Source organism: Hetaerina americana, unplaced genomic scaffold, assembly GCF_022747635.1.
Source record: "Hetaerina americana unplaced genomic scaffold, ioHetAmer1.1.p SCAF_9, whole genome shotgun sequence".
Lineage (NCBI taxonomy): Eukaryota > Metazoa > Arthropoda > Insecta > Odonata > Calopterygidae > Hetaerina > Hetaerina americana.
The window spans coordinates 9,810,859-9,823,370 of record NW_027287538.1 but is presented as its reverse complement, the minus strand read 5'-3'; the positions used below and the strand labels follow the sequence as shown (position 1 = coordinate 9,823,370).

The 12,512-nt window shown below is 36.3% G+C and overlaps 1 protein-coding gene across 12 annotated transcripts in view; it reads right to left on the bottom strand.

The window, feature by feature from the left end:
- mbl (splicing regulator muscleblind) overlaps positions 1-12,512 on the bottom strand; it is an 825,097-nt gene that overhangs the window by 35,903 nt on the left and 776,682 nt on the right. For 11 of the 12 annotated variants that reach the window (XR_011703029.1, XR_011703030.1, XM_071597906.1 and 8 more), the window contains one exon: positions 8,559-8,774. Coding sequence is in view for 10 of the 12 variants with exons in the window: in XM_071597906.1 (XP_071454007.1) it covers positions 8,559-8,774 (216 nt within the window). In the remaining 2 variants the exon portion in view is untranslated. Of the gene's footprint in view, positions 1-2,004; positions 2,239-8,558; positions 8,775-12,512 lie in introns of all 12 variants that reach the window. The other variant, XM_071597908.1, reaches the window with a different exon arrangement.

Genomic DNA, 12,512 nt, shown 5'->3' with positions numbered 1-12,512 from the left:
AAAAATGAAATCTTGTTAATTCCTACTTCCAACACTATGTTTGCAACAGAAATAGTCACATAAATGAATTAATTAATTTTGTTGCCGTTTTCAGTGGCTGTCTGATAATATCCTGAGAAGTAAATTGTTTTTTCCTTTGCACCTCACCACTCCCTGACCTGACACTGTATTCCTCCTCCATGGTGTAATTTTCTGCTTTACTCCAATATACCTGCTAAAGGAAAGGTTCCTGAAAAAACCCCCATCTAACATAAATCAGAGTCATTATCTGCACAAATGGATGACTTAGATACATTATATATGTGGAAATCCATTGCTAACAAGCCCAACCGTTGTGCTCCTCTTGTGCCCTGATTTATGGGACACACAAAAACCAAGACACAAATCTTTTCTATTCTTTTTTACTTTCAACTTTTCTCAATGAAAAATCACTTAGAGGCCCATTCAATTATAGTTGTATTTGTTCTAATAGACTCCGACAGGGTTCCTGAGCGCTGAGAAATAATTTTTCATAATTTCTAGGAACTCACTAGGAAGTGCTTCAAAAACTTTCAGTTCATCAAGAGAGCTTGAGATCTTTTAAAACAAATCTTCCATGAGGAAATGAACAGTAGAAGGGATTTGAAAAGATAGAGGAGAAGAGGAAGTATCATGTATTATGTCAGGTTGAAGTCAGAAGGTAAATATCAAGGTTTTGAGTGTAGCCCATGGGGGGTTGACAGAAGGATAAAAAGGATTTTTAAAGCATGGAGTGCCTCCATGTTATAAATAAATTTTATTAAACAAATGAAATATTCAGCCAAAGAGAGAGAGAGAGAGAGAGAGAGAGAGGGGGGGGGTAAAGTTTTTGAATGTGCGAAGGATTTGATACTGGGATAGGAGGGCTATATCAGTACTAAAATGAAAAGTGCATCTCCTAGAGCAATGACATAAAAGCGAGGGAAAGAAGAATTTGGAGTATGAACATGAGGGTTTTAAATGATTAATGAGTGAAAGATAGCTGTGCGTCAGAGATTCTGAGCAGCATACGACCCAGCACACAAGAGGGTGGAGCAGAAGGGCTTTCCCTACAGAATTGGGTGCAGCATAAGTCACAAGACAATGGCGTAAGAGGGGACTGGGGGCTATAGGGGCCAAGAGACTATTGGCAGAACTGTATAGCGCAGGGCTTGTCAGCATGGAAGAGGGCGCACAGGGTCTATAGGTGGAGCATAGTGGGCAAAAAAAAAAGATTGGCATAACATAGGACTAGGGAAACGTGATGTGCTTATTTGCTGCTACAGATCTACTACTTTTGGGGTCTAAAAATGAGAGACTTGTGAGTAAAGACTGAAATTTGCTGAAAATATTTGCATATTTTTTTATTTTGTTTTGAACAACAGGCCTCTCATTGTTATACCATAGATTATGACAATTTTAAACTGACTCTGATTGACAGTTGCTTCAGCAATCAGTATTGACCAGAATCCGATAGGTTATCACAAGTATTATTAGCAAATGCTTAGTGCTTAGCAAATCTTATGTTAATTGATCCAAAATTAAATTTAGTTTTGAAAAGTTAAAGTTAAAAGGCCTTTTTTTTTAAGCTAGGTTAATTGTTCAAAGCTTTAATATGTTAGTCAAAACCCCAAAAGAAATAGAGTTGACTGATCAAGGCAATGTACTGCTCATGGCATCACAAAATTGACCAGGAAAAATCAAAGACCCAGTTTCCAGCTAGAGAGAGAAAAAGAGAGAGAGATAGTGAGAAAAAACTAACAGTAGTGGACTACGAGAAAGAGAAAACTACTAAAAAATAGGGCAAAAACTATACCGTATCTACTGAGAAAAAATATTGGTATGACAATGACACACAAAACAGCCCAGAGCAGAGAGACAGACAGAGAGATAGATAGACAGAGCGCGTGTGAGATTTATCTTTTTTTTTATGCTGTTCTTTTGGTTATTTCCTTTGTTCAAAATCTTTTTTTTTTTTGTCAATCTCTTTTTTTCATTGCCTACCACGTGGGCAGTGCTGGCCCGTGACTGTGCGGCAGCCTTGATATGGGCTTGTAGGTGCAGAGGGGGGTGGAAATAGCGGCAAGGGTCGCGGTTGCATCGCCCCTTCACCGCATCCATGCAGACCGTGACAGTAATGCCTCCGTCTTCGCTGGCCGTCACGACTGTGTCGGGAGGGTGGGCAAAGCGGCACTCACTTTCGGCACGTTTGCACGCACCTCGCTGGTACTCACGACAGACCTATAAGGTGGGCAGGCAGGGGAAGGAAGAGGGAGAAGGGTCGAGGGAGCAGGGATGGGAGGACGGAGAGGTAACGACGAAATGGGGAGGGTGGGAGAGGGTGGGGAGGGGGAGAGGTTGGGCAGAACGGGCAGAGACGATATCAAGCAAAAGGCTACTGCAAAGGCATTGGGGTAGATAGAGTGTATCATTTCATTTATTGGGCAAGGCAAAAGTGTGGGACCTAATAGCAAGGTACAGAGAGATACACCGTGCTTACCTGAAAGTGAGGTGGGGGTTCTAGAAAAATTTTTGGCATTTGGCTGACATTTGGTTTGACTTAAACATCTGAACGTGCGGAAACCAATTTGCTCAACGCCAATACGATGTTCATGAGATTTTAAAACGATGATCCCAGAGTTCATGACTGAAGTTTACTCGATAAATAGTAATTTACTTCTCAGCTGGTTCTTGCTTATCCAGAGTTGAAGAGAAAAATGATCACCAAATTGAAATTCCAAACAACATGACAGTTTAAAACAATATTGAAATTTTCCCATACATAATTTTTCCTTGGAGGAAACGAAACCTCTTTTAAAACCTCCTGTATCCTGTATGATTGAAGCAACTACTTGGACAAAGTCTCATGGTGATTACACTACCATAGAAGAAATTTAGGAGTGAGACAAGAAATCAGTCTTACTGAGGGCAGTTCATGGATTGGATAATCAAGAACCTACTGTTTCAGAAGATATTCCATTGACTGTAGATCCATTTTAATAAAACCTCAAATCATTGAACTTAGTCCCCTCGACCTTTTCTTCAGGTATGCACAGTAACACAACAGGGGGGAAATAGGAAAGTAAAGGAAGAATCGCAGCAGGGTTATCATTTTTGGGGCTTTCCACAGGTTCAGGGTAATTGGTTTGGGAGCAGAAAAGGCAAAGAGATATGCCAATACCACCAAAGCAGAGCCCAATTGGAGGCACTTAGGAAATATGGTGTCATAGCTCAAGAGTGGATAGTGGGTTAACGAAGGTTTGGCCATGGTTATAAACAGCTATCACCAAGACTTTACTCAAAAGGATGCACAAATACCACAAAAGGTACAACTAGGTATGCTGAGCAAAGGTGGTTAAAGGTATCTGGACTCTGTGAAAGGTAAACTGTGGTGGTAAAGAAGGAAGTGGAGGGTGGAAATAATATTCAATATCCTCCATTTTGCAATAAAAATAGCAAAAATACAGTCATAATGAAGAGGATATATATAGTTACATATATTTAGAGGGATCAGGGATATAAGGCATGGGTTGGAAAATGTATGACAGTAGTAAGGCTTTATAGGTTTACAGATTTTTAAAAAATATTTATATTCTCTTTTTTTTTAAGCCCCACTGGATATCTATTTGCATGCAAAAGAAATCCTACATAAATACAGCCATTGCTTAAATCTTATATTAACAAAAAGATGTTTCAGAGGGGAGTTAAGGAGAAAAACCATAAAAACGAAATGGATGATACATGGTGGGTTATGATTGGGTGACCCCATGTGAGTGTCAAGGAGTATTAAAAGTACATTCGAATACTTGAGTTTCACAGAAACAGTGGATCGAATATTTTGGCATAAATAGTCTATTAAGTCTATATAAGAAAAAACAAGAGGCAAACACATACTAAACTATTGTTTTCAACAGTGAAATACTGTCCTCAGTTAAAAAAATTTACTAATGATTCTGGGAGAACAGATTTTACGTACTATGTATTAATTTAAACTACCAAGAAACTACAATGAACTGCATTTTACAACATGACTCTGATATAAATAAAAGAGGTCACAACTAATTTCCTTCAAAAACACATAATCAAAGGCATGAACAGATTTTAATGCTTTTAACATAAAACCAAATGGTTCAAAAAATCCCACCAATGCATTTACTATAAGGTAACATAGTGAAGGGATATACTTTGTGGGGCTTAAGGCTACATTAATATACAAATTAATAATGAACATCTGACAATTATGTTTTGCTATGTGACACAGAAGAAGACAAAGGACACTTCACTACAATACACAACATTTCACTGATTCATTCAATTTAGAAGAAAAAAGACAAGCTACACAAATTAGAAAAAAAAAACATTAAATAAACAGAACAGGTAATTTTTTTGTTGGATTTAATGCAGAAGTGAATAAATAAGTTTTCATTCATCAGTGTATTTCTGCCATAATAAAAGAAACAATTATGGCAGTGGTAAGGAAAATGGCTTAAGGTCAATCTTAAAGGACCATGTGAATGCAACTTGTCTACTCTTTGAGTCAATTATAAAACAAAAAAAATCAAAAGATCATTCCAGGATTTAAACTCTAAATGTATCTCATATACTTGCTATCCATTATGAACAAAAAAAATCATTGCTTTCTACAAGTTCATATAAAAATACTGACAATACAGTAGATTCTCTAAATTCACAGGGTTGCAGGTTCGAGAAGGCCAGGATATAAGGAAGAATGACAAAAGACTAGAGACTTAAGGAGAAAATAGAAGTTTGGTCTCTGACTCTCATAATTAGCCTATTTATCTTTCAGATAAATCCATTTTTAAAAGCTACATATCATCCTCTCTAAAGTAAAAAGGGAAGATGAGCTAATGGCCTTGCTGTTGGTGGCAAGGCCTAATAGCAAGAGTGGTCCTTCGAGTAGTTGAGTACTTGTGTATAGAATTTTCATCATGTACACAGTATTTAGTCTGAGATTCCAACATTTTTTCATATTAAACCCCTTTTAAGGGAAATAACTCGAGGTAAATACATTATATGTCCACAACTTCATTGCCTTATGCAATACAGAAGACTTGCTCGTAGTGCTTGCATGAATGATCAAATACTTTGGTTCATATTTCAAATTTAATGTGAATTTTCCTCTGGCTTTAGATTTGGATTCAAATGGCCAGTCACATAATATTGTGACATTGGAACCTCCCACTTACGGACAGTAATTGTCCAGAAGGGAAGCCCCCCTTAGGTGATTCTCATAAAAGTACATCTTTGAAGTGTGAAATGTTCTTGGGTTAAAAGTAAGAGCGATACCATATATCTTTGATTGTATGTACACATGAATTCTATCATGAGAATTTGAGACTACCATTGAACAGGAGGCGTATGTAGTTTTATTTTAGATTATCCTTGACGGCCTGCAACCAGAAAGATCAAGAAGGTACAACTGGTTGCATAGCAAATATACAAATTACTTTTAAACTTTTGTTTATATTGATGGCCATTTCGTTCAAGTTAGACAAACTTCGACTTAGGCTATTCTAATCTTCAGTTATTACCAATTTGCTATTGAGCCAAAATCTTCAGGGGAATCTCGTGAGCTATTTATTGGGGTGTTTGTTTGTGTACCCATAAACAGACAGAATTTTACATTAATAATAGTCGTAAGGTTAAGTGATTGAATAATGAAAACAAAACATATTGGGTTGAATAACAGCGAACCATACCAAGTTTCTGAAAACCTATGATTGTATTTATTTATGTTATAACTAAATAATATATATTATACCTGAACAAAACCTATAATGGCCTTGACAAGTTGGTTTACTTACAATATCTACGCCCAATTATGTCCCAATGAAACCATTAAAACGTGGGATTCATGAATATAAGACTGTGAATTTAAGGAATCTACTGTACATATCTAGATAATACAAATCATTAATATGCACTTAAGCTGAAACAACCACAAACTAAAATTTTAACTGCATAAATAAGCAATGAAGGAAAATGGAGGATGGGAAGAACTAGTGGAAAAAATATTCTTGGTAGTTTCATATTCGGCTGCAAATTTATTGCAGCGAAGGAAGAATTTGTGTGTGATGTAAAAGCATATTTTCCATGCGTGATGTAAAACTTAAAATAAAGCTGTGCAGGATCCTGTCAGTCAATCACATGTTATTGACCATACAACCATTCCATTCAAAACATCCATCTTTCATAAATATATTAGAAATTGGTTTCATGTCTCCAATAAAATACATACAAATACTTGCAATATGGGGAATTCAATACATGGAATCGATAGAATACACTTATGAATATTTTTAAAAGTAAAATTTGCAGGCATTTCTATGAAGGGAGTATGATGTTAAAACACCTAAGTACTAAAGTTGTTAATTCATTATTCTTAGTCCACATTTTTTATTAAAAAAATGAAAAAATAATTCAACATTTATTTATCCAGATCATCGAGCAATCTTTCGTGAGGATATTAAAAAAGTATTGTCAACTGATATTTGATTTTGTTATCAGTGATCAAAAATAGATGTGCATTCTCATTCAGGCATCATATTCTTAGTAAGATACTTCATTAATTTCACCACCAAAGCAACACGAGGTCGTCTTGACATTCAGATATAAAATGTTTTGCAAGGAATGGCTTACATGATTGATTAGGAGTATAAAACTGTTTTTTAAGGGGATTTATGACATTGTGAGAAAGCTATTTAAAGAAAGGAAGCTATCTTCACAAAGGCATTTAAGAGACAACAAGAAAAGGAAATTTGAAGGCAATGAAAATATTAGAAAATAAAAAACAAGAGCAATTGGCATATATGCCAGTCAAACAGAAATTTCCTAGTTTCTGTTCTTAAAGGTTAAGCAATTCAGCCTAAACTAATCGATTTACTATTACAATGTTGCTATTTGAGCCTAAGCTGATTTTTTTAAATTAATGAAAAACATTGAATGCATTAAAACATTTTTTTTAAATAAGTCACTGGATGCCGACTTAAAATGATGGAGAAATTATTTCAAGTCCTATAATTATTTTGGGCCTCTATTTTTTTTAAAAATATTTGTTTTATGCAGAACAATGAACGCAACTTGACGGTACTAGTTCAGCTAACCCAGTTGATTCTTTCCAGCTAACTCTTGAACTTTCTTAGTTGAGTCATGTTCTAATCATTTCAAGTTTAACTCACCTAAATCTTACATTATTTTAAAGTCTTTAATATAGTCATGTTACAATTATTTCTTCACTGTGTAGCTGAAAAAGAACACCTTTCCTTGAGGCAAAAATACTCCGATATCTAGTCAAAATTTTAATGATTAATATGGTTACAAAATGCAAAAAAACATACGTCAAAGAAAACATCAGTTCTTTTACCATGCATAATAAATACAAGTCATGTAGCATTTAAATTTTTTAGAAAACTGAAATGAAAATATTATGTTAAAGAGAAAACTACACCTAAAAGAATTAGAACACATTTTAAAAATTACTGCAATCAGCTACCAAAATAAAAATAATGAATGAGAACCACAAGATATGCTACAAATGGCAGCTTGAAGTAACTGTTGTAAAAAAATCACTTGAGTTCTACACCACTTAAAACAAGCATTCCAACTTAAATTAGCATTACATGTGAAAAGAAAAAGAAAGCCCAAGGATATTATCCATGAAAAAATTAAAAATAAGTTAGTTTTGAGTAAAAAAAGCTGATGGATGCAAAACCAATCGTTGCTGTACTGATAACTACATAATAAAAAAGCAGCTGCAATTCCAGGAGAGGAGGGAAAAAATAAGAAAAAAAACTAAGAAACAGAAATATGTATGCAAATTAATTAATGTATAGATAAATATGTATACACATATATATATATAATATAAATAGATAGTTATATATATTGTTCTAGTAATAGCTACCCTGTATCTTCACCTGTAAAAGAAGCCATACAAGGTGAGTTTACAGAAATTCCAAACAGAAAGCAGTGAAGGATATCATTGCCAGGCCAATATATAAGGTGAGCATTCAAACATTCTATGTTGATTCTCAACTTCTGAATTATTTACAATTGAATCACTTATACAGAATGTCCTATGGCAATTTTTTTGGCTATCCAATTTATTACTCATGCAAAAACTAATAAAAACAATATTGATCTCAATTTATTCAGCTTGTGCAGCATTTGATATTTATAAAAAAAAAATTTCTGATGTTTTCTGATGATTATATGCAAAAACAATAACTACTGCCAAAAATAAAAAATAATAACCTATTATAAGAACAATTAAGATCAAAGAGAATCCTTTCAACCTTGTGAAAAAATATATATCATCAAAAAAGTGTGCACAACTCCGTGATATATTTGTAGGGCGGTATATACGTCCCGCTCTATCGGAACGACAATGATTAATCAATGCCACCGAAAATGCTGACACGACCAACGTAGGCTGATTCGGTCACATACTTAAAATAATAATGTCTCCCATTTTTCACGGAGTCCAACCAACAATCGGGCATTGCCGAAGCCTGTGGGTTGAGGATTGTTGATAGGCATACCTCTAACCGGTCTGAACGTGGCATCTTCTGTGCAGCGGCGACCATAGTCTGCGGGACGACGGCAAGCGACGAGGAGGAAGCGACGGCCGCAGCGGCGGCGGCAGCGGCGGCGGCCGGGTCCGGGGGCAGCACGGGCATGATGGGGCCCGCGGGAGTGAAGTATGGACTGAAGGTGCTGCCAACCTGTGGCATCCCCGTGAGGTAGGGATTTGTTGCCTGCGATGCACGACGACAAGGCAAACAAGATATACACATGTCACGCAGGATTCAATGGAAACCACAAACACGATACACATCATCATATACATGATAACAAAATAGCACTGCCCTACAATTATGCATGTGCTGTTTTATTTATTTATTTTTTTGATTAATAGTTAGTTCACTAGGCAAAATTATAAATTATTGGCACCACTATGAAGCAAGAGTGCAAACTACATATTCTGGATGATAAATAGTAACTTTTCCTGCAGCCCAAAATTTCAATTTCACGAAACAAATATTAATATACATACTTGTTTGGGTGTGTACATATTCATACATATATATCCTCGTGGAAAGCTCACGAAGCCGTAATTAAATAGTTGGGTGGCACAGGCATGGCAAGTCTAAGGCATACAACTCATACAAAAGAACCACGAGGATTAGATCTTCACGGCGGAGCGACCACCTCCTTCAGTCTCCTCCCTCCTTCCGCTGAAAAAGATGCCCGGGCCACATGAAAGTTCCGATGCTCGCTATGAGTTTTCATTTTAATGTGCTCTATGCTTGCCATGCCTATGCTGCCCAACTTTGAAGATATGCTGTGACATGCAAAACATCGACGAAAAACCCAAACTCGAAAATCGTAAAAGGCAATGACATTTTTTTCTCCAAATGATTTCATGTTTTGAAATTTCACACGTCAGACACCCCCAAGGGAAAATTAACAATGAAAACAATATGACAATGACGGTGCAAAAATATGTTCGCGGTTTACTAACACGAGACTTTAACATACTAGGTTACAGGTTCTCTGTGTGGCAGATAATTAAACTAAGCGAGTTTCCATTTTTAAACTTATTTAAAAAAATTTGTTGTCTCAGGCGTAACTTTGTGGAATTTGCATAACATATTGAAATGTAATGAAATAATTGACTTTGTAATTCCACACACTTTATTTAAAAAACACACGACCCAGGTTTCGACGTTGAACGTCATCATCAGGAACCTGATGATGACGTTCAACGTCGAAACCTGGGTCGTGTGTTTTTTAAATAAAGTGTGTGGAATTACAAAGTCAATTATTTCATTACATTTCAATATTTAAACTTATTGTTAGTAGAAGCAATTCAATAATGACAAAGCCACAGATTTCGAAAATTTTTTCATATTGATCTAGTAGATAGCAAGTATTTTTCTTATCCACCGCATAAATTCCATAATAAAACTATTCATGATATCACAGTCATGTTTCAAAAACTGATTTTGCGATATGATGGAAAGTTAAATTACAAGATTACAAAAATAGCATAACAAAACACGGCAGTAAAACGTACTACAAATCAATAACATTTCACGCAACAATGAGAAGTAAACATATAGGTAATTTGTCGTAAACAGAACTCTGAAATGCCACCATGACGCATTATCGCAATGTCAAGTGAAATATTGGCATAAAGAGAGAAAATCTATGGCTAAGACCATAGCCATTTCACCAAATGGATAGATACTATTACGCTGGCACAATTAAATTAATACCTGTTACCGGGATCAACACAAACTTCATGCTTTGAAGCATTAAAAGCAAAATTGTCGAAAAAAGATGCACAAAGCACAGAGCAGAGCTTAGTAGAAATTCGTCTTTCCAATCTGAAAAATTGTGAATATATCACCGCTAAACATTTTACGCTCCCTGACTATCGGGCATTAAAAGAAAGTTTAAGCTCCCTTCAAATATGAATTATAATCTAAATTTGTATGCTCATGTTTATGTATGAGTGATTAATTCCTAATTCATTTTCAATTGATACTTAACTTTTTTGGGCCTAAACATGCCCTCGATACGTCAGTGGCTATTATAATACGACATTGACTATTATAATAGTCGTCACACGACTATTTCTGAAGAATCCCATCCACATTTAACCTTACCTCAACCATTCTTCTATATACCCTGATCTTCCCTACTAATAAACCCCACAGCTTACTCATGCCCCGCATCTCTTCGCCTGAAATCTCATTTCATGGCGAGAAAAAGGAATCTCGAAACTTAAATGACCACAACTGAAGTCTGATTAACAAAGATCAATAATATAAACTCGATTTTACCTTGATGCTTTACAGAACGAATGACTTTGGACAGAAAAAAAGATGGGATTAGATATCGTAGAAGAATGGAGTTAGCCTTGGGACAATTTGATTCGGTCAGACATTTCTATTAGTTGACGATCAAAATGCAGGCTTCAGGTATACCTTTTTTCCTTTTCACTATCATAATTATAATAGGAATTATACTATCGCATGATTGAGATTCCACTTGATAATTTGCTGATTCTACGCCGCGGTACGTGAAATGATTGAAAATTCATCATTTTAAATAAAATTTCAAATAATTTGAAAGAGTCAACATCTTTGGCTTAGACTAAGCGCAATAAAAATTCCCTTTCCATTTAATATTCTGGAGCATTTTTCGAAGGCTGAAGATAGCAAGAAAGAATGTCAACACTAAATCCATCTGGGTTTCATATGCTGCGCATGTTGCCATTAGATCTTCAACCTGAAGATGCCAGCGGAGCGTGGGTGAAACTCCTGTCAACTTTTAGTAACAAACTTTGTGAAGCCTCGAAGACTTGGCTCTTTCTTAGAGGTTTGGTACTTTAGGGGTTTACATATACAATCAACTCTAACGCAAGTGAATAAAACAATGAAGCATTTCCCAGACTTCTCTGATACAACTAGACTATACTCGTAGAAGCTATGGCCTAGTGATTCCGAAAGCAGTTTACGATACATATTTTTACGACTGATCTTCCGAATACGTTTTGAATGGCCCCCGAAAGCTGATCGTTGGCTTCTAAAACGCATCTGAATGGTTTTAACGACTTTCACTCTAAAATATTAATTTCTTCAGCTTCTAATAGCTTCTTCCACCAATGTAATTCCATCCAAAATGCCCCCTTTTCTCCCTCCCCATAATGTTCCAATCTTCCTTTCGCTAGTTCGTCATGGATTCTTTTTCTTACACGTTTTCCTTCTAGTATTTTTGTGTCACATCTTCGTTCACATTGTATCCTCAATTCTTATTCAATCAATAAAGAGATTTCCATGACCGCTCAGTCGTGGCCAGCATTTTATATCTGCGCCAAGAGAGCTCTTCGCTTTCACATAGATTCTGACGAAGATGCAGTTCATTTGATGTCTAGCTCTGCACCCTAGCTGAAAGAGTGGGGGCTGCCATCACCACAGTTTTCTTTCCGTTGCATCGAATTAAAATTTCCTCACGGATCCCATTTCCCTGTCGCTTGTTCTCCTCCCGGAAAAATAATCTGGCTCATGGCTGTGCCACGAATCATTCTTGATCGTCGCCTCTCTTACACTGACACATCTGATTCGATTGCTGTGGAATCCGCCCTCATTGATCTCCCGAATCAAACTTTTAACAGCCATCATTTCTCTTTTATTTCACTTTTTTTACGTCGCTCAAGGTCTGATCGATAGAAATCAAAGTGGAACTCGTTTATAAATTAGGAACGATACTACAGATATGTGGGTTGTGGAAGCCCAGGGAAAGTTCGTTGCACTACTGACCGGAGGGCCCGGGTTCGATTCCCGAGTAAGCCTCTCTGGGCAACTGCAGCTCCGATCAAGCTTTGTGATTTTTTCGGGTACCAGGTCTTCCTGGGAAACCATAACCGGCACAGGGAAAGGAACTACCCCCACCTACCCTGATGTGTGAATTTCATACGCCGTAGA